At 30.1% G+C, this 22878-nt stretch overlaps 5 protein-coding genes across 6 annotated transcripts; 4 read left to right on the plus strand and 1 right to left on the minus strand.

Moving 5' to 3' along the window:
• Positions 1–752: 752 nt before the first annotated feature.
• LOC103579548 (cilia- and flagella-associated protein 43) lies at positions 753–10282 on the minus strand. The gene is made up of 16 exons (XM_053739575.1): positions 10263–10282; positions 10013–10184; positions 9674–9939; positions 8764–9100; positions 8364–8706; positions 7248–7429; positions 6872–7140; positions 6038–6257; positions 5600–5946; positions 4831–4888; positions 4398–4744; positions 3047–3228; positions 2383–2978; positions 1871–2287; positions 1274–1375; positions 753–1076 (listed from the first exon to the last, which is right to left on the minus strand). Exons 1-16 carry the CDS (start codon positions 10280–10282, stop codon positions 753–755), a joined length of 4182 nt encoding a protein of 1393 aa, XP_053595550.1.
• On the plus strand, positions 3916–4251 carry LOC128667868 (transcription initiation factor IIA subunit 2-like). Its single transcript, XM_053739718.1, has one exon. The coding sequence runs from the start codon at positions 3919–3921 to the stop codon at positions 4249–4251; it is 333 nt and encodes a 110-aa protein (XP_053595693.1). The 5' UTR covers positions 3916–3918.
• Positions 10283–12333: 2051 nt separating the features above from the next.
• Positions 12334–15884, plus strand: LOC103579432 (uncharacterized). 2 transcript variants are annotated; one of them, XM_008560822.3, is made up of 4 exons: positions 12334–12526; positions 13052–13842; positions 15030–15269; positions 15531–15884. In XM_008560822.3, exons 2-4 carry the CDS (start codon positions 13080–13082, stop codon positions 15791–15793), a joined length of 1266 nt encoding a protein of 421 aa, XP_008559044.1. In that variant the 5' UTR covers positions 12334–12526; positions 13052–13079; the 3' UTR covers positions 15794–15884. The 2 variants fall into 2 exon arrangements, with proteins under 2 accessions (XP_008559044.1, XP_008559046.1); XM_008560824.3 differs by having other exon boundaries at positions 12335–12526; positions 13052–13830.
• A 2195-nt stretch (positions 15885–18079) lies between these two features.
• Positions 18080–19359, plus strand: LOC103579431 (uncharacterized). The gene is made up of 3 exons (XM_008560821.3): positions 18080–18259; positions 18913–19194; positions 19263–19359. Exons 1-3 carry the CDS (start codon positions 18238–18240, stop codon positions 19319–19321), a joined length of 363 nt encoding a protein of 120 aa, XP_008559043.1. The 5' UTR covers positions 18080–18237; the 3' UTR covers positions 19322–19359.
• A 258-nt stretch (positions 19360–19617) lies between these two features.
• Positions 19618–22371, plus strand: LOC103579547 (platelet glycoprotein V-like). The gene is made up of 8 exons (XM_053739576.1): positions 19618–19678; positions 19788–19937; positions 20049–20199; positions 20285–20356; positions 20815–20958; positions 21049–21436; positions 21518–21777; positions 21936–22371. The coding sequence occupies exons 1-8, from the start codon at positions 19618–19620 to the stop codon at positions 22369–22371; spliced, it is 1662 nt and encodes a 553-aa protein (XP_053595551.1).
• Positions 22372–22878: the final 507 nt, after the last annotated feature.

The raw sequence follows: 22878 nt of genomic DNA on the forward strand, positions 1-22878 counted from the left end.
TACATGACTTTTTTTATATATATATTATGAATACTAGCAAATTGAAAAAAAAATTAATAATAATTACAATAAAAAATCTTTAATGAACCAATTAATTGATAATTTATAGAACTAAATCCGTGAAAAATGAATCTATACATGACCATGTATGCATCATATACTCACATATGTGCCCACATGCTCCATATATGCCCATATATGATTCAGTGTGGATATAGGTGCTCCATATACAATCTATTATGGCTCTTTATGCTTCATAGATTCCCATATAGTCATATATGGAGTATATATGGTCATATGATGTATATATGGAGTATATGGATATATAGATCATATGTAGTCATATATAGCGAAGCTGAAGCACCTACGGGCATATAATACATATATGGGCATATATGGGTATATAGAGTATATTGTCATATATGAAATATATGGAGTATATGATCAATTTTTATAAATGCACCATATATAAGCAAATATAATTTATTTTGCTCAGGAAAATATCGAAGTTAGTAAATAAAAAAAATAAAATTAATCTAAAAATTTTACCGATGATTTCTCGGAACTTAAATATAAAAATAATTAGAGGAAAATTTGTTGTTTAAATTTAAATAAATATAAATAAAGAAAACGATAACCTAGGCATCAACATATTAATCTTCATAAATATGTAATTTAATTGTATAATAACTATACAATAATATGATCTTTTCCTCATTTGTTATCAATAGATTTTTATAAATAGCTGACAACTACTTTTTCCTCAACTTCAATGTAGGATAAGTCTTTAATCTCAGTAGTTCTAGCTGAGATCTCAGCATCAACAAGTCATCATAATTGTTTTTTATTTTCGAAACCAAGCGATTTTTTTTCATAATCGCTTTCAATCTGACCCGCCGATACTTTGTGTCTTTGACTCGAGTCTCTTCGTTGCAGCTTATTGCTAATTCACAACCGGTTGATTTTAGTTTATCGATCTGATCGCTGACAGAATCGTTAAGCTTCTGCCAGTCGTTTAAATTGCGCGAAATTTCGATCAGTTTTATTTTCTCATCCGATAGTATTCTGGTGAAATGCTGAAACAAGTTTTAAATACATATATAAATTTGTATTGTCCTTGAGACTGAGACGACTCGCGGTTGCCGATTTCTTGCTTTTATATAAATGGGCAAATAAAAATATATGTTGGAGTATAAAATATTTTTAATATGGAGGGAATAAAAATATAAAAATGTGTGTGTCGACGATAAATACTTTGTTCATTCTAGTTTACCTTCTTGGTAGACGTGACGCTTCTCTCCCAGATATCCATGTCCTTCTCTGACCCAAGAATATGCAAATTACCCATCAGATACTTTTGTATTTCTTTCGTGACCTGAAATATAGATTTTTTTATTCTATTGTTTCTTTTTACTTTATCTTTATTTATTATTTTTTCTTTTTTTTATTAAAAAAATTTTTTTTTATTCAATAATCGATTAGTTTTAGAAAATTTTATTTTAATTTTTTTTTTCAGGTTAGTTGGGGTAAGATGAGAAGTTTGGAATTTTTTTAAAATTTGAATTTTATTTATGTGAAACAAAAAGGATATTTGAAATTTTTTAAAATTATTTTTTAGAAGCAGGGGTAAAATGGGACATGTATAAAATTTTTACTTTGTAAATTTTTTAATTTTTTAAAAATAATTAATTTCGAAAATAATGAAATTATAAAAATTTTTATATTTTTTTCCAACGTGGTGAAGAGAGGGGCAAAATGAAGTAAAGGAAATACTAAAAGTTTCAAAATTTTTTAAAGCCATTCGTAGTTTTCCTTTTTCAATAAAATTAAAAATTCCTAATTTATCCTAAAAAAATCATAATTAAAAAACCTTAACATCCTGAAGGACTTTAAGCTCTTCCTCCATCTCACGATGCGTCATCTTCAAGCAACTGTGACACCACTCCTTCCAATTAATAGTTTTACGAAAAATAATAGTCTGGTTCATGGCCGCTATTTTTTTTCGACCAGCCTCAACAATTGCCGCATTAACTTTAAGTACCTCATCAAATGAAACGAGCACCGTGTTTTTAAATTCCCTTGGATGCCCACACAAATTGGTTTCTATCTGTCCCATTTGCAGGACCAATTGTACCTCCATGTCCCTCATAACATCCTCATTTTTTTTCCTCACGCTCTCTATCATATCTCTCAGCATCTGCACGCGGTTTTGTGTCCCCGCAATTATTTTCTGGTGGTTACTCAGCGTTTGTTCAGCTTCTGCCAGCTCTACTGCGCAACTCTTGAGCTTTAAAATTAAAATATTTTTTTTTTTTTTCTACCGAATCAGGTTTCAAAATCTCGCGCCTCTTTCTCCAGATTTTCAAATAAAAAAAAACTCACCCTAATTTCAATTTCCACTTTAGTCCTCCGTAATTTGCAAAGTATAAACCAATGATTGCTGTCAATTTGACTGGGCAAACTACTCGGCATAATATCGAGACTGTTAATGCCTTTAAAATAATCGAAACAATTACGCGGTAAAATTTCAGATTTATCTCCAGTCAAAATACATTTTGACAATTCTGTCAAATATGTTATCGAAGTGCAAAGCAATTGGCCGTTTCGAGGCCGTTTCTTGTAGTGCCGCAACAAATGTTCGACCATCGGTTGCTTCAAATCGGGAAACTCCCCTCGGAATTTGCACTCGAGTAATTTTTCCCGCTTACCCAAATTTTCATACCGCAGTTTGGTTTCATTGACTGTAAATTCTAGCTGCGTTAACTCGTCGGTCAGTTTTCGAAAATCTTTAGAAGCTTCTTGGAGTTCATTTTCCAGATCATTTAGCTCTTTGATGCCCCGCAAACGCAATTGGTGGCGCAGCAACTCGCGCTCTTTCATTAGATTTTCCTGCAGAACCGCGGATTCTATTTTTATGCGCTGCAGAAAAAAATTTTCTAGCTTGCGGTCAAAGGCATCGACGTTTTTTCTCAGTGAATCTATTTTTTAAAATTAAAATTAATTATTTATTTAACAATTTTTGCATAAATTATTTTTTTTTTAAAACCTTGCAATTGAGCGATTTCGTCTTGTAAAATTATTTTGTACTTCAGTCTCTCTTTTTTCAAATTTTCTACATCCGCTTCATATTTTTTCAAAATCACCAGATCCTGTTCCGAATATTCAGAGGGATTTTTTGATAATAAACATTCCGGTATTTTTATATCTTTTTTTATTTCATCTTCCCACCTAAAAATTAACAATTTATTCAATAAAGAGAGATTGGGGCAAAATGGGCTGACATTTATATTGCATATAAACCCTCATTTCTTAAGGGGCCCATTTTGCCCCTCCCTCCTTTCTCTACTATTTTATATATATATATATATATATATATATATATATATATATATATATATATATATATATATATATATATATATATATATATATATATATATATATATATATATATATATACTATATTCAGCAGGAAATATTTTCCTTTTGTTACTTTCGAAAATTCTTTCTCACACATGGCGTCCAGATTTTTCACGTCTACTCTCTTCTTTTATCTTGACCCATACTAAAAACCCGACTCGAAATTGTGTAAAAGATATTTTACACTTTTTCTAAACAGTTTTCAAATAAACCCCCGAAAAAATCAGTCTACTTCAACCTCTCAAAGTGTCCATCCGGTAAAAACTTTCCCTCTAAATTTTTCAGTATTGAAATTCCGTTCAATTGAATACTCAGTGTCTCATTACTTTAATTGTAATTAAAATTTAAAAAATTAGTAAGTATGACATTAAAAATTATTGATAATTTTTTCGACTTATTATTTAAAATAATTGCAGGATAAGCAACAAATTGATAAATTTATATTTTACAGATAAGTCTCTTAGAAATTTAATGAATCATTGAATTAAGCAAAAAAAAATGTCATATCAATTGTACAGGGCAACTACGATAGGAAATGCTCTTCAAGAAAGTTTAGACGAATTGATACTGTCTGGTCAAATAACATGTCAACAGGCGTCAAAAGTTATGCTGAGGTTCGATAAATCTATTAGTCGGGCATTTGGAACTCGGGTCAGAGCTTACATTTCATTTAAAGCCGGCAAATTGACGTCTTATAGATTCTGTGACAATGTTTGGAGTTTTGTATTGAAAGACGTCGAGTTCAGAGGAATTGCGGAAGACTCAACTTTTCACGCAGTTAAAATAGTTGCTTGTGATGGCAAAGGAATGGAAAGTGATGATACGAAGTAAAAGTGACGTTTGGGTGAATAGAAAGTTCAAATAAAAATTTAAATGTTAGTGTAAATTTTTTGAAAAAAATAAATTTTAATTTCGGTGATAAAATAATGAATTTTTTTCTATTTATTTATTTGATAATTTTTTTGAGTTAAACAGACCTAATTTCAAGAACGCCGTCCATCATATTTAGCAAAGCTGCTTCCCGAAATAAAGAGACTTGAGCATCATCAGACGGCAGTAAATTATCTGAGCTATCATGAGATACGTCCGCTGAATAAGTTATTATCTTATAAACTTCCTTGTCCTCAACCTTGATGACTGTGTAAGGTTTCTCGCAGTCAAGTAATTCAAGGTGTAACCACGTGTAATCGTTTGAGTGCTCGACATTAAACATTTTTTTTAATTCAGACCAACAGTGATCCATTCTTGCAATTCGCTCTGTAGCCGTTTTCACTTCCCGCGACTTTAGATCGACCATTTTGTCAAACAACTCATTGAAGTGCAGCTTTAAAAATTTTTTTTACAACTTTGTATGATTTTATGAACAGTATCAAGTATATATATGTATGTATATAAGAATATATAAATTACCTTCAATTTTTCTTCACGTATTTTAATTAAAATATTTATTCTCTTTCCTTCTTCATAACTTCCATTGCGATAAATTTGGTTGAAATTATTTTCTGAGTCATTGGATAAATTTATCCAACGATGCGATGTCGTTCCAGTCATTGAAAATAATTCATTATTATTATTATTATTATAATTATTATTATTATTATTATTATTATTATTATTATTATTATTATTATTATTTTCTTTATTATAATTGATATTTATTAATTTATTTGACTCCATATCATCAATTCTAAAAATAAATTTTTAAAAAATTCATATTCGCCGCAAAAAAAACTTTTGCTGCAACAGGAATAGGCTCTGTAGCATGAGATCGTTGCTGCAACAGAACTCGCTTTGTTACAGCTACAAGATCAGTGTTGTTGCAGCAATAGGACTATTCCTATGACTGCATCAAGGGATCTTCTGATTACTATGAAGGTTTCGTGTTGCAGCTGTATGAATATTCCTGTAACTGCAACAGGATATCTTGTGATTACTGCAAGATTCTTCTGTTGCAGCTACAGTACATCTCCCTGTGACTGCAACAGGACATCTTATGAATATTACAGAGCTTTCCTGTTGCAGCTACATGACCCTGTGACTGCAACAGGACTGACTGTGAATACTACGAGGTTTTCCTGCTGCAGCTACAGAAAAAGTCCTGTAGCTGTAACAGAACTAAGTCCTGTAGCTGCTACAGAGCCATATCCTGTTTTTTTCTGTGTAAATAAAAATAAAATACCTTGTCATAGAAGTTGTAATATCAATAAAAAATTTATTCCAATTTCGTCGTTTAATTTCATGATAAGAAACTGCGGGTATCACGAAATTATCAACTTGAATTTTTCCATCTAAAGAAATCAAGGAGCAGGCTGGAACGAGCATTGAATCCCAGCACATTTTACAGAGCCACTCACTGACTTTAAGCTGCGACGACACTTTTTCTTCAATAATCTTCTCTAGCTCCTCTTGCTCTAATTTATTCAGCCGGATTTTTTCATAACGCGCTTCGGTATTAAAATCGAAAATTTCAATGCCCAATTTTTTATCCTCGCTTTCTTTTTCATTTTCATCCAGCAGTTTCTTGAGCTAAGACATTATTTATAAGATTACCGTTAATAGATTTTCGATATTGTTATTTTACATAAATTGGAATTGAGATAATGATCGCGAGTATTACGTTCAATTTTATGTTATTTATATCGGATAACAGTTCCGTGCGCTTTGATATACAAGCTTCCTTCTCATTGTTTAGTTTCGCTATTTCCTGACATTCGAGCCATGGTAAATTTATTTCGTCGCTTATTACAGATTTCATACTTTCGGAAAGGATTTTTAGTGAATTTTGGAAATTTATATCACGCTCATTTAAGTCTATTTGAGTTACTGCTGTCATTTGACTGAAATGATTTTCAATATTTTTTATCCCTCATTTTTTTTCTCTTAAATTAAAAAATTTGTACAAATATACAAAATAAAAATTTATTTCTAAAAAAACCTGGGACAAAATGAGACACCATTTTTTAAATTAGAGACAAATTTATTAATCTTGACATCGCGGCCATTTTAAAAAAAATTATACAGAAAAAAAAAATTTTCTACTCAAGTGAGTCTAGGATTTGTCTAGGATTCAGAGAAAACTTCTTAATAACGCTGGCACATTAATTTTTCCAAGTTTTCTCTTTTTTGAATTTTTTCGGAATTTTGAATTAAAAGCAAAAATTTTCTAAGGACATAAAAAATTTCTTGCACCCAGAAATTTATTTTTTTTCGTACGGTAAAAAATTTTTTTCATCTAAAATAGAAAAAAGTTTATCCTGAGGTAAAATGAGCCACGAGTATAAAAAAATTTATTTTTTTACTTAAATTTGAAATTTGCGGGTGTCTATGGTCAACTTACCCCCTGTACAAAAATGGTGTCTTATTTTACTGTTTTCAAACTTTGCTAGCTACAGATTTTTGATATCCCATCAATTTCGTTGTCAAAATAATAATTGACATTAATAATAATTACCAGATTTTGACAGCAACAATATTCCCATTTTTTCCCAAACAAATAATAATGGTACCGGACAAACATACAGCATGTATGATACCTCCCTCACACCTATGATGCGTCAAAACCATGCCCATTAATTGATGAATATCCACTTTGTTACGCATTACCAGAATCCCATCATATCCATATGTCAAGAAAATTGATGAATCCGCATTAATATTAACGTCTCTAAATTGATGTGAAGAGTTGACACAGTCCATCAGTGTCATTGATTTTAAATTATCCTATTGGAAAAATATCAATCACTAAAAGTATACTTTTCTTTGACAAAAAAAATTAATTGGGAGCATAATTAAATAAATTTATTTTCCACCTCGATTTTAATATTAACCACTTGTTTGCTTAAATAAGGGCTCGCTATAATGTCATTGATACCCGAGCCATGATATATATTTTTTAATAGAAACGGCAGTTCAATTATTTCCGCAATTTTTTCAACTGTTTCAAAATTTGAATTATTTTTCGTAACATTATAAATGACCAAATTTTTTCCGATGTTTATTTCTCTGTGTTCTTTAATTAGAATCATTAATTTTAAATTATTATTGTCATATTTATAAATTAGGAAGTCTATAATCTGAAAAATACATTAATTATTTACTACAATTATTAATTTATTTTAATTTTAAAAAAATATTGAAATTGGTGTTTTTGGAAATTTTTCAAATTTTTTTTACAAAAGTCGAAACTCAATAAATAAAAAAAAAATAATAATGAGTGTACATGTAGCAGACATCAGACAAATTTAAAATTATAATTAAATAGAGTAAGCAATTTAAAAAAATAATACTTATAAAAAATTCACATATTAATTTCAAAATTTTTTAAAAATTTTATTTTATTAATTTTTTACTCTATTTATTAACAATTTTAAATTTGTCTGATGTCTGCTACATTCACACTCATTTAAAAATAAAATAAACCATAAAAATTTTTTTAGACAAACAAATAAAAGTTTTACTTGAAAAAAAAAAAAAAAAAAAAAAATGGAATTAATTGATACCATTTTTAAATAATTAGCCTTTAAAAAAATATTTGTATATAATTTTTAATTATAATTAGTATTAACTCATTAAAAAAAAAAAATAAACAAAGTACCTCATATTTAATTTTCAGTGATGACCAAACTTGTATATCAAGTGTATCAAAATTATTAATAAAAAATAATTGGCCATTATTTTTATTAGCGACACCAAGTACTCTAGCATCCCATGAAAATTTAATTTTATCTAACGACGCTCTCATTAAATATAACGTTTTTATGATGCTCGGTTTTTGTAGATCAATAACGCTTACAATGTCGCATAAACCTCTTAAAGTTGTTGTAATAATTAATGGCAAGAACGGGTGCGCAATCGCGTCGAGAACTTACGTCCAAAATAAACAAATTTTTACATTGCAATAATAATATTAATTTTTTTTTTTTTTTCTTTTTAATTCTCGGTACCTTTTCCATGGGAGTCTAGATCCATTGTCGCGGTTAAATTCCCAGTTTCACTTTCAATAATAACAAGGCGATTAAAACCATCAACAGCAGCGCAATTTCGTCCATTAGAATTTATGGGCACTAAAAATAAATACCCGGAGCCTTGATGACAGACCATTTGCATTCGCGGTACATCATCATCTCCGACACTTATTTCAAAAATGCCCCCGGTTTCGGTGTGGAATAAAAGACTATCACGCTGTGGATTGCGTATCATGTATAGAGGGTGCGATTGCGTTTCCAAATTCCAAATTAAGTTCCACAGATTCGATTGTCTGGCGCGCTCCGCTGGTTTTCTATAAAACTTTGAGTTACTGTTAGTTTTTGAGTTTACTAATTTCAAATTTAATTATTTCCTTACACTGATCTGAGATCGGGAATTAACGACCGCAACTCCACAGCGGAAATCGGCAATCAAAGGCTTCCATGAAGGACTTTTGGTTAATTTTGACTCAACAACTTGGTACCGACGCTTGCCGTCACTTTGGACAAAATATATGTTGCCCATATAATCGGATGTTAATAAGTTACCCTCGAAAGTCCATGAAGACGATGCTATTTTTTCAGAAGGATTCAAAATCGAATTGATTGCTGATGATGTCAACAATATCATCTTTGAACAGACATTCATCTCATATATTTTTATTGTTCCCGTGTCGCCCATTTGTGATAGTAATAATGGTAGTGTCATTGAGCATCTATCAGTCAAATGAAATTCAAAATTATTAGATCGGGAGACAAGGGATGAAAATTTGATTTAAGGCGAGGTGAGGTTCTGGAGCCAAAGGCGAAGGCTGCCAACTTTTCTGTTATCATGTAACATACCCCCACGTGTAACATTTTTTATTATTGCTGGTATTGGAATTTAAACACGGGAATTTGAATACCCGGTAGCCATTTTGTCTGCAAGTTGACGTCAATTTGAAAAGTCGGATTGCCATAAATTTTGGCTCGGTATTGGACGGGAAAATTTTAGCAAGAAAAACAATTTTCAGTAAATTTTCCGTTAGTTTAAGGTTTGTGTCACCGAAAAATAATTTAGAGTTTTGTAGATCGAAAATTTGGATTAGATCTCAAAATTTTGAAATCCACGCAGATTGAAAAAGTGTAAGTATCAATTTTTTTTAGGGCTACAGAGGTCGCCAGAGATTTTCAACGATTTCTGTTTCCACAAATTTTCACAGATATTTTGAAAAAATTTCTGGTGACTGTGAGATCTATATCAATCAGTCAACGCTGTACTAGAAGCGTAGAAAAAAATTTTGACTCACGTAATTTGTTGATGGACATCACTAATTTCCGTGTCAATAATTTTCAAATTTTCCCCAGTTCTCCACAACCAGACGATCAATTGAAAAGACGAATACGAATTCAAAGATATCAAATAGTCAGTACCCGCGAAAATAATCGAAAGACAATAATTTCTCTGTCCGTGTTTCTTGTAAAAACACGTTGATATTTTTTCAATCGACGGGTATGTAAATATTGTTATCTTCGGATTCGAACGTCTTTCAGCAGTTGCAAACATTGGTACCATCTATTTAACATCAATAATAACGATTATTATTAATTACTTATCAAAAATAAACAAATTTTTGGTTTTTAATTACCGGATGTCCAGATAAACATGAAATGCCATCACCCCGTTCCTTGTTATCAAATTTCTCAATTTTTTCATACTTAGTATTCAAATTTATGAACAATATATGATAACCTGATGAGAGTGCTATCACATCTTTTCCCAAAAATATAATGTTATTTATGTTGCCAAATTTGACCCATCTGTTTAAAATAAAAATAAATAAGCAGTTACTAGTTTTTTTTTTTTTTTTTTAATTAATTATGTATATGTTCATTTACTTTGTATCGTTACCCGGCATTTCACTGGTACAAAAACTTTTTTTAAATAAATGCTATTGTTAATTCTGTTGAATAGTCGCGTTGACGTCGGATACCGTCGCCGGGAAACGCAAACAGTTTTTTATCGATTGTCAGAACCCGTTTGGCTAGATGGTTACTACTGTTTTCATATGATAATATATATTTAATATATATAGATGTATATATGTATGACATGTGACAATGTGCATTGGGATTTAAAAAAAAAATTTGAGCCTTAAACAACGAGTATTATTTTTATTGTTCGTTTGTACTGCTATTGTTTTACTGAAACTACAATCAGTAGGTTATTGTATTTAACTGTAAAATTTTTTAGGGCATAGATAATATTCAAAATATTCGAAAGTTTAATTTTTATTATTTTACATTTATTAATTGTTATAAATTTGAATATTGACTATATTTTTTTTCTTTCAAATTTGGATTATGAATTTTTATACAAATTAAGAAACAAATTTTTTGGTTCGTGTCCATAAATTTTTTATGACGAATTAAATGAGATAATAAATTTTTGAAAAATTGTATATAGAGTCGATATAGAAGGCATGGGGCAATTTGGTCTGATGGAAAAATTCTGAAAAAATATTTTTATTACTCTATTTATTTTTTGGGAATTTTAATAAAAAAATTATGGGTTTCAGGTAAAAATATTTTACCAAAAAGGCCAAATTTCACTAAAGCCGTAGAATTTTATTGGAAGTCGAAAGTATGTCGAAATTTTATTTTTCCTAATTATCAGGCCTAAAATTGACCAATAAATTAATTTGGCCTACTTTTGATTTCTTCGGCCCAATAATCAGCTACTATGGGCCCAGCTAATTTTAAGTTTTGTATTCACTACCTGGGCCTTTTTTCAGCCGATAAAAAATTATTTTAGCTTGAATCTTTTTTACTAGGCAAAAATTGACTGCTATTATATGTCAAAATTTATCAGCCCAAAATTTGACTTTAATCAAATTTGCTCTAATTTTTAAAAAAATAATTATTCAAATCAAATTTTTTTTTAACTGCACCAAAAACATTAAAATAAAATACTAGATCATCTCTAAAAAATAAATTTTACTAAAATCACAAAAAAAAAAATTTTCCTACGATTTATAACTCTCCCACTTCCGTAAACATTAAAAACTTTCATTTAATCATCAATATTACTCTCAATAAAATATAATCATTAAACTATTCCTCATTCCCGCTTCTAGTTTCCCGTTTTCAAATAATTACCTCTATTGTCTCACTTAAATACTTCTCACAAATAATTACTAACTACCAAGTACTCACTACTAAATTCATACTTTTTCTTCTCTACATATTTTTCTTATTTTCTCTTATCAAGCGAAAAAAAAATACGATTAATATTCAATACCCCAATTAATTAAGACAATTACAATAATAATAATAATTAAATATAAATATATAAGTATGTCACTAGATCAAATAAATAAGTTATCGGGTATTGTTCGGAACCGTTATCACAAGCACTGGCAATACATAATAATGCGACTGCGCCTTTAAAAGAATTTGATTTGCGTTTTTACCCCGACACTTTCGCATTCGGAATACTTTATACATTAACAATGACCACACACTTAACTACTAAGTACAATTATATTTATTTATATATATTTATCATATATTTACTTACAATAATACCGATCGTTGAACCCGAACTTGAATTTATTTTTTAAATTATTTAATTTGAATAAGTAGGCTGTACTGAAAAATTTTATTTGCTACTTAATTGCGCGTAAAATTTATATGTAATTATGTATATATATATATATATATATATATATATATATATATATATATATGATTTTTAATGACTTTTTATTATTTAGAAATTTAATATTTTCAAAAATACGGATATTAAACTCGGAAAATCTTAGTGGCCATAAGGAATATACTGTTATGGTGGTAATTAGAGAAATGTATGTGTTCAAATTGTAACCTAGTGAAGTATACAATATATGTATATATATAACCCATGCCCCACTACTTAAACGTGAGTATATATATACCAGGTGTTGGTTTAGAAATTTTTTTATTTGCTTGGAGTTTATTGAACAGTGTTGTGGTTAATTATTATTATTTATATATTTATATATATATATATATTTTTTTTTTTTTTAAATTAATTGATTAGTTGGTTGGGCTTGATTTTCAGTGATTTTTTTTCGATGATCGGTAGTGAGAAGAAAATATTTGGATTTTATTTTTAATTGGAGGTACGGATTTTTTTTAATTAATTTTTTTTTGTGATCATGGTAATTAATAAATTAAATACGGGATCATATGGTTAGTAGAAGTAAGATAGATGACATTTTAACAAAAAAAAATTTTTTTAATTAAAAATTGTGATTTTCGAAATTAGGTTCAAATTTTTTTTCTTAATATTAAGATTAAAATTTTTTTTTTCATTTAATTAATTACTTGTGTAATTATTTATGGGGATAGTGAGGTCATATTTCAGCGTAAAAATTAAAAAAAATTTTTTTATAGAAAAAATTACGAAATTTAAAAAATAGAAAATTTTTTGTTTATTTTTTATACACTAGTCAGTTTACTGAGAATAAAAAAAAAAAACCGTTAGGTCAATTAAAATGCGTCTATAATCTCTAATTAGATATTCTACACCATAAACAGAGACCATGAATTTTGTTTAAACGGTCGTTCTATTTAAACCGTTTGCTCAATTTCTATTTTCCCTAATTCAATTTTCGTAATTAGTGACAAAGTGGTTATGATTCTAGGGCACGTGATACCCGGAGCTAAACGATAATGAACGTACAATTGATAAAATTGACAGCGTCGAGTATTCTGTTAACTCTATTCATTCTAACGGGGATCGTTAACTCGACAGACGTTGCTCTAGTTAAACCTACGACCAAAGATCCTGTTTCAACGAGTTCATCAGCCCTAAAACTCGAAGCAAGATCCGAGCCGCTTGATAATAATGACGACAATAACATCAGTCTCCAAGTATCAAATTCTACTAAAGTTTATCCAGTCTACCCGAGATCAAACGATAAATCTAATCCATCTGATCAAATTATTAATTTGAATACCAAAGATACTTATCTGGAGGCACTGGAGCACTCGCACTCGAGTAAAGACCCACGTGAAGGTCTTGTCAGAATTGATCCGAGGCCCAAGTATACAAAGTTAGTCCGCAGGACTTATGAAGGCCCCGTTTATCGCCCGGAGTATGGGGCACCTGAGTCTTCGGGTTACAGTTCGAATTCGGATTTGAAAAACGCTCGGATAGCGTACGGAAGCAGTCAGGAGTATCAGCCTCAGTCATCGAATGACTTGTATTCATTGCCGATTCAGCAATCAACTAATTTTAATGATCAGCAGAACCAATATGGTCCACCTGCGGTACCTCAAACTAGTTACGGCACTCCGAGTACTAGTTATGGTGTCCCTAGTACTAGTTATGGCTCTCCGAGTACCAGTTATGGACCTGTGCAGCCACAGAATTATTATGGCGTGCCAAGTAGTTATTTGCCAGCTAAAGGACCTACGCAAGGTGAGGCACGAGGTAGTGTATTGATTATTAATTTGATTTATTTCAAGAAAATCGGTTGATTTTCTGTGAAAAAAGAGGTTTTGGAAGTTTTTAGTGACTGTTGCTATGGAAAACGGTTGCCATGGTGACTGTTGCTAAGGAAAATGGTTGCTATGGTGATTGTTGCTATGAAAAAAAATTGCCATGGTGACTGTTGCTAAGGAAAATAGTTGCTATGGTAACTGTTCCTTAAGAGAATGGTTGCTATGGTAATGGTTACTTTGGAAGATAGGTGTTATGGCGACTGTTGTTATAAAAAATGGTTACAATAGTGACAGTTGCTATGGAAAATGGTTACAATAGTGACTGTTGCTATGGAAAATGGTTGCTATGGTAACTGTTCCTTAAGAGAATGGTTGCTATGGTAATGGTTACTTTGGAAGATAGGTGTTATGGCGACTGTTGTTATAAAAAATGGTTACAATAGTGACAGTTGCTATGGAAAATGGTTACAATAGTGACTGTTGCTATGGAAAATGGTTGCTATGGTAACTGTTCCTTAAGAGAATGGTTGCTATGGTAACTATTACTAAGAAAAGTGGTTGCTATGGTAATGGTTACTATAGAAGATAGGTGTTATGGCGACTGTTGCTATGAAAAATGGTTACAATAGTGACTATTGCTATGGAAAATGGTTACAATAGTGACGGTTGCTATGGAAAATGGTTACAATAGTGACTGTTGCTATAGGAAATGGTTACAATAGTAACTGTTGCTAAGGAAAATAGTTGCTATGGTAACTGTTCCTTAAGAGAATGGTTGCTATGGTAACTGTTACTAAGGAAAGTGGTTGCTATGGTAATGGTTACTATGGAAGATAGGTGTTATGGCGACTGTTGCTATGAAAAATGTTTACAATAGCGACTGTTGCTATGGGAAATGGTTGCTATAACCAATAAAAGTGATTTTCGTGAATAAAATAATTAATTTAATAAAATGTCTAAGTCCCATTGGGTAAAAAAAATTGTCAATAGCAATAATGTGAAAATTTTTCTCGTTCTTAACCTATAACTATTAATACCATTGCTTTTACACTATATTTATATGTCAAAAAAATGATTTTTGGGTCATAGCAACGAAATATGCCTTAACCTACAAATCATACCATAACATCTATTCATATAAAAATATTAAATAAAAACAAATATATTTTTTTGAAGGTTATGGAAATGAATGGAATGGTTATGCACTACCACAACTCATGCCATCAATCGATTTCTCATGGCCATTTGCATTGAAATTAAATGCATTCACCATAGCTAAAATACTTTTGAAACTAGTTATATTCAAAATGATCGTTAAATTTATAGCTGTCATATGTTTATTATTATTTATACCCAAATTAGAGATGAAAAAGGATGACAATGACAATGATGATGACGACAGTCGTGCGTTCAAATGTAAGTTATTTTTTGCGACTTTACACAAACACACACACCATAATTGTAATTTATGATATTTTTTGCACTTGAATTTAAACCTCAACACATTGACTTATTTCCGCCGCCAACATTAATATAAAAAAAAATTATGTACATATATATTGCGATTGTATAAGTAATTATTTAATGACTTAATGATTAATGAATCACCTAATCACTATTTTGATCTACATATAAAGTTTTTTTCGCTTCTAACTGATTTTATTATTTATTTTTCAGCCACATCTGCCCTTGAGCGGCTTAATTCACTTACGACTACTGTTTTAGATTCAATTGATAAATATCAGTCAATAAATAACAATGATAATAAAGTTAAAAAATGTGATAACTTAAATTGTCGCGTGAAGAGAATTTTATTAGCAAATGAGTCATGGAGTGATTATATTAATTTATTTAAAAATTACATCGCTGAAGAAAAATATACCGGAAGTGAAGAATTGAACAGTCAAAGTCACACTGATACAAATAATAATCAAACATAATTGAATTATTTATTTACTTTAACTTTAATTTAAAAACTGCCATTTTATTTATTTAATTTATGTGTAATAAAAAATTAAAAAGGAAACTCAATATTATTTTTTTTTATCAATAGTCTAACAGTTTGAGGAAATTAAAGGGAAAATCGTCGGATAATTCCTGTGACGTAGCGAGAATGTGCTTAATTGAGTTTTTTGGTGTTTGTATAAATTTGATGGTGTGTGTATTGGGATTAGTTTTGGCAGTTTGCTGGGATGTAAAAGCGTTTGAGATTTCAGAGAGACCTGGAACAGTGACCTGGAGAACGATAAGAAGATCAACGGGTATTTAGCAATTCAAATATTGTTGTGAGGGTTCGGGGAAGTTGAAAGCTCTCGAGTGAAAGCTGCAGTATTATGATAAAGTTAAATCTAATGATCCTTATATATATTATATATATGTTCATATATATAGAATGCTTTTGGCAGTAAGGTTTTTTTGGAAAAAAAAAAATATATTTTGGATTATGAATAATAAGAGAGGTGTGAGGCAAAAAAAACCGAGTTCTTTTGGAAAGTAGTGAAAAGTATCGAAATTAGTGAATATTCAATGAGAAGTGGTCCCAAATTTATCACTAGTGGTACATATATTTGCTGGGTATAAATATTTGGCTGAAATAGAGCTGAAAAAATTAGGTCTAGTGGAAATCGTCTCGAAATCATAGAATTTGACTCAAAGAAGTCGAAATTTGGTTGAATTCATACATACCTGAAAGTCGGAACATTTTCGCGCAACGAAACGAAAAAATTTGTGATTTGGCTGCTGAAAGGTGACTTAAGGAATAATTGGGGGTGAATATAATTTTCGGCTGACGTGCGAAACATTCAAGAAATCAAAATCTAGATTTTTTTCTTTTCATTTCATTTTTGCAAAAACATGTAATAGCAAATACATGTATTTTTGTTTTGTGAAAAACGTTGCGATCTTCAGGTACATAAATTCACGCCGAAAGCATAAGCATAATTATAGATCTTAAAAAAATTTCAAACAAATTAATATAGAATTGGAAAATTTTCAGGATTTCGGGCATTCACTACTTGAGCCCTTTGTCGGCAACTTTTCGACTGCGAAAAAATTTTATTATTATTGGCTTGAATTTTTTTACCTGGAAAGATTCATATTTTTTTCCATATTAAAAACAAATAGCGAAAAAAAATTTGTTACTAATTAATTTTCTAAAAAAATTCAACCTAAAATTTGTTAAAAAATTTTGTAATAAGAAAAAATTTCTTGTACATAAATATAGACAGGTATAATTGGTCCATAGATTGACAATTTGTAATGCAGTTTATATAAAATAATAATGGCTGACAGATTGGTCTTAATGAATGAGCGCGTGAAATGGTTTTGATTTATTTAAACATTATCGTCCAATGAACGGGAAGTTTCTACCCCACTTCCGCTGTATAGTTGCGAAAAAAATTTGGGTCATCATTATCCAATGGGTGAACATGCACTTTGACAGATAATAGCTGCTTCTTTGTTCAAATTTTTTTTTCTTTTATTATTATGTCAGTTCAGGTCGCTTTTGATCATCGCCAATTTAACTGTCGAAATTTTTCCAGTTCAATAATTAATGAGCTCCACAATTAATGTCACATAAATAATAATCACAATAATAATTTATAATTAGTAAATTTTATTAGTTATCAAAAAAATAAATTAATTTTATTCATTGCTTCATAAAAAAAAAGAACAAACTTTAAAAATGCATTATTTTTTTTTTTTATTAATTATAAAATAAAATTAAATTGTAGCTCATATTTAATTACAATTCAAAGAATTAATTACTAGAATAAAAAAAAAATAATAATTCAAGGATATTTGATTTATTTTTATAGCAGGTAGTAACTTAGACGCGAGTAAATATATATATATATATATATATATATATATATATATATATAAAGTCGTAAACCTCTAATGACAACATAGATTTGCACGTGATTTAATCTCATGCTATTCTATCTGAATAAAAGGGAAGGGGAAAAAAGGAGAGGGGGTAGAAGGGCAAATTGGCAAACTGATATATCAGGTCAGCAATGTAAGCTTGTAATGTCGCAGTAAATAGTATTATCTGATAAATGAGAGAGAAGAAGAGGATGAGAGAAAAGAGAGAAGGACATAGAAAGCAAAAGTGGCCAGTATTTACCGGACACTATTGCGCTGTCCATCAGTTATTTGAGGATAATGATGCTGATGATACTCAGGTTACCAGGTGGGGGAGTTCCAACACAATTGGTTATAAGCACGGATGTTGGACGTATCTTGTATCCAGTCACTATTGTATTATCGTACTGAGCACTGACATTTCATTGTTATTATTGTTATTGTTGTTGAAGATTTTTTTTACTCTGGTTTAATTATTTAAATTGTGGTTCGTGTTCCAAAGATTACTTAAGACAAAATGAAAACTTTTATTGTTTTTGGTAAGGATTTTTTTGGCAAGACTTTTGAAAATTATTTTTGACAAATTGACGGTTAAATTTTCTATGGAAATTTAGTTTTTTCAAATAAGCATCGAAATTTTGATTTTTCGAATTTTGGGGGGAATTACGAAATAAAAATTGAATATTTTAGAATTTTGGAATTGGGGTAAGATGAGTCAGTATTTTTGCGGCAATTTTTTTTTCATACATAATTTTGAGTCGTAAAAGAAAAGGGAAAGCTGATCATGATTTAGAAGTTAGTGGACACAGATTTTTGGATTTTTATTTTCAACGAATTGATTATAAAATAAAAAAACTAAAAAAATGCACATGTAGAAAATTAAAAAATCTGTAGGTACAATTTTTTTTAATATTTTTTTTTTTCATAATTTATCGTTTTTGAAAAAGTCAAAAATTTATTGAACGTCGACTAACTTCAGGATCATACAAAAAATTCTCGAGTTTCTTTTTTTAACAGTGGCCCATTCTACCTCAGTCAGTTTTTCTTAGTTGAAATAAATAATTCAATCAAAATTTGAAATTTAACTGAATTTCTTAAAATAAATGAATCGAAATTTTGATTTTATGAATTTTTCAGAAAATTGAATATTTTTTAATTTAAATACTAAATAAATATTTTTTTTCATAACTAGCATTAGTTGCAGTGTGCATAGTTGCACTTTGCAATGAAGTATCTGGTTTTCCAAACGAGGACAAAACTAAAGACATGAAAACAGGTTCAACGACACCTAAAAGTGTTAAGGATGCTCAGAAAAATCTTAAAGACGTTAAACGATCAAAGAAAGAGTGCGCTAAAAATTGTGAGACGACCTTTGACCCCGTCTGTGCTCATGACCCCGCCAACCCCAATTTTAAGCCACGTACATTCGGTAATCAATGTACTATGGAAACTGTTGCTTGTGAAATGGGTCTAAGTAAGTTTTTAAAAAATTTTTTTTTTGTTTTTTTTTTTTTTCAAAATTCTAATTTTTTTTTTTTACAGAACTCGCAGTTAAAAATAAGGGCGAATGTCCTGGATCAGATGGTGTCCGATTATCTTAATCATCAAAAAAAAAAAAAAAAAAAAAAAAAAATGTACTCAAAGAAAAAAAAAAAAAAAAAATGACATGCATGTATTTACATAAATTAATAATAATTAACATTTAAATTGTAGATATTGTAAGTAATAAAGTTACCAAATAAAATAAAAAACTAATTAATAATTTTAATAAATTCAATTATTCAATAAAAAAAAAAAAAAAAATGTTGTAAATTATTAGTTCATTCCCCTGAGTAATATGAGCCTATAATAATTGCAGAACAATAAGATCCATAATAAATGTTTACGGGATGAATTAATGTTAAATGAGGATGCCCAGGATGTTGGTAACTCTCGGGATCAGACTCGGGGACCAGTCAGTAACTCGTGGGATTTAGCGGGAATATGATTTCGCGATGGCCACGCAAAATGTTTTGTTTGTTATTAATTTTTTAATTATTATTGTAACTATTGTCTGCGGTTATTTAGTGGTGAAAGTTGATAGTGAGACTTGTAAAGATAAGACAAGTAATTGCGGCAATGAGTTTGATGACAATCAAGACAAGAGAATTAGTATTGAAGATGTTGAGAGCAGAGTCTCGAGATTGGAGAGACGGTTACGGGCTATGGAACAACCGGGTAATTTAATTTGTAAATATATATGCATGTATACTAATATATGTATTTATGTATATATGTATAAATATATATATATGTGGATGTTATTTGTGAATTCTGTTTGGAAACTAGTTTGGCAAATTAGAGGCTGGCCAGAGGATTGGGAAGTTTGTGTTGAAGGTCCTTGTAAATGCAGACCGGAAACTAAATCTATTTCTTGCTGGCGCTATGGTTTATTTGATGTACCGGCTGGCCAACTGGTTCCACAAGATATTATTAAACTGTATGGAATTTTTTGTTTATTTATTTGATTGGAAAAAAACAGATCGAAATTTGGCCACGCCTAATTTCGATGCTTTTAATTTTAGGGATCTTGGAAGCAATCAATTGACGGCATTACATCGTGATACATTTAGAAACTTGACTGAGCTACGAGATTTGTAAGTTTTTGGGAATGGGGTAAAATGAGTCACCGTTTTTAAGGCAGATTTTTTTTTACATAATTTCGAGTCGTAAAGGAAATTTGATCAGGCAATGCGGTCTTACAAAAAAATCGACTTTTTCTATGACCCATTTTACCCCGTCATCTTTTTCCAGTTAAAAAAAAATTTAAACAGAAAACGTTTGAAAAAAAAATTTCACGTTGAAAATTTTAAATTGGCTGCAATTTTTGGCCTCACCAAATTACCCCGCCTTTTTGAAAATTCTAACAAAGCAATTTTCAGAAAAAAAAAAAATTTATATCAAAATTGGAGTCCCATTTTGCTGCAAATGTTCCCATACTTGAATTATTAGATAAATTTTGTTCCGAAAAAAAAATTTTAAATTTGCCGCCTTAATTTAAAAAATAAATTTTTAAACATCTTACATGCTCTCAAAAATTTCTAATTTTTTACAGAGACCTGAGTAATAATATGATCGAACACTTACCATTGAATTCATTTTATTCACTCTACAGTATAACTCATTTACGATTCAGTAAAAATTTACTGCGAGACCTTCATCAGAATTTATTTGTTCGCATGCGTCATCTAGAAATCGTGTAAGTTCAATATCTAATTTACTTATTTTATCTGTTTATTTATTTACATTTTCCCAAATTACAAAAAATATATATATATATATATTACAGAGACTTATCATCAAATAAATTACAAACGTTACCCGAAGGTTTATTCGTTGGCAATACGGCTCTACTTTTACTGGACGTGTCTTCAAACAAAATATCAGAACTACCAAACGATATTTTCTTCAGCCTCAAAGAACTCGAAGATCTTTTGCTGTCAAAAAATCAGCTGTCACACCTCGACAAAAATATATTCAAGGATCTGATTAATCTGAAGTGTCTCAAGTTGGAAGAAAATCACTTAAGAGAACTCCAAGTCGGGCTGTTCGACTCCCAGGCCAGTTTGATTGAACTAATCCTCAGAGAAAATCAGATAAAAATAATTCCCGCTGAATTATTCATAAATTTAGAAGCTCTGACAATTCTAGATCTATCGAATAATTTAATTGGCCAAGTAAGCATTTTTTTTTTTCGATAATTTAATTAGAAGCCGCCCTTTTAAAAAATTTTTTCTGGGCCTTATTTGTTTTTTTAGTTAAACAAAGAGGCATTTAGTGGACTGAAGTCTTTGAAAGAACTGAGGCTGGGGAAAAATCACATTAAAGTTCTTCCGAAAGGTTTATTTTTATCAACACCGGCACTGCAACAGCTGGTTCTCTATGGAAATTCTCTAGAAAAATTATCCGATGGAGATTTTCAAGGTCTTCGTAATTTGACATCTTTGTTTCTTCATTCAAATCGCATTCGACGTCTCACGTCTGACGTTTTTAAAGATACTCCGAATTTGAGAAAATTGTAAGTTGGATAAAATTGTATGGAGGCCCACTTTAACCCACGCTTCCCTATAAATTGACTTCCAATTGAAAAAAAAAAAGACCGCGAGCTGGACTCGAACCCTCGACCTTCTGCTTACAGTAATGAGGAGTTAATTTCATAATTTTATTATTTTCTAGGCAATTAGAAAGTAATCAGCTGTCGTACGTCCCAGGTAGATTTTTCGACAGCGTTCCGATGATGCAGCAGCTGCGATTATCTCGTAATCCCTGGCACTGCGATTGTGAAGTCGCTTATCTTGCAATGTGGTTAAGAAGAATGTACTTCGCGCGTAATAATCATAATCATAATCATAATATTAATATTAACAGTACAATTGATAGTAATACTAATAATAATAGTAAGAATAGCACAACAAATAATCAAAATCGTATCAATTTTTGGCAATCTGGCGCCGGCGCACTCTGTCTTGGCCCAGGAACACTCGGCGGCAAATTAGTCATCGAGTTGACGTTCCATCAGCTCTGTGACGGCCAATGGGCTTCAATGAGAGGATTAGCGCCAAGATTACCTGTTGACCTTCTTACCCCATCTCCACCTAAATCACTACAGTAATTTTAAATATCTAAATTAAATTAAGTGAATTATTTATTTAAAAAAAAAAAAAGTTTTTAATTTTTTGAAATTTTTATTTGAAATTTTTGAGGTAAAAGAAAAATAACAGAGAGGTAAAATGGGTCACTAAGAAAATTTGGCATGATAATTAATGTAAGAAAAAAATTAAAATTTTTCTCTGTTACCTTGAAAAATATATATTGTTTGTTCTATATGATTTCGAAATATAGTTTTATATATTTAAATATGACGAATTAGATGCACTACCAACTAAAGCTACGTCTTAAATAATTTTTATCTCCAGACAGATTAATACAGATCATGTTGAGACTAAAATGGTCTGAAGGTCTCAATCGTATCAGCTGAAGATAGTGACCAAAAATTTTTTTTCTCAAATATATATTAGTATACTAATCCATTCATAAATTAAGTAAATATATCAAATAACGTCATATTGAAAAATAAATAAATTTAATAAAAACGATTAAATTTACTCGATCTTCTATA

The sequence above is a fragment of the Microplitis demolitor genome, chromosome 5, assembly GCF_026212275.2.
Source record: "Microplitis demolitor isolate Queensland-Clemson2020A chromosome 5, iyMicDemo2.1a, whole genome shotgun sequence".
In the NCBI taxonomy this organism is placed as follows: Eukaryota; Metazoa; Arthropoda; class Insecta; order Hymenoptera; family Braconidae; genus Microplitis; species Microplitis demolitor.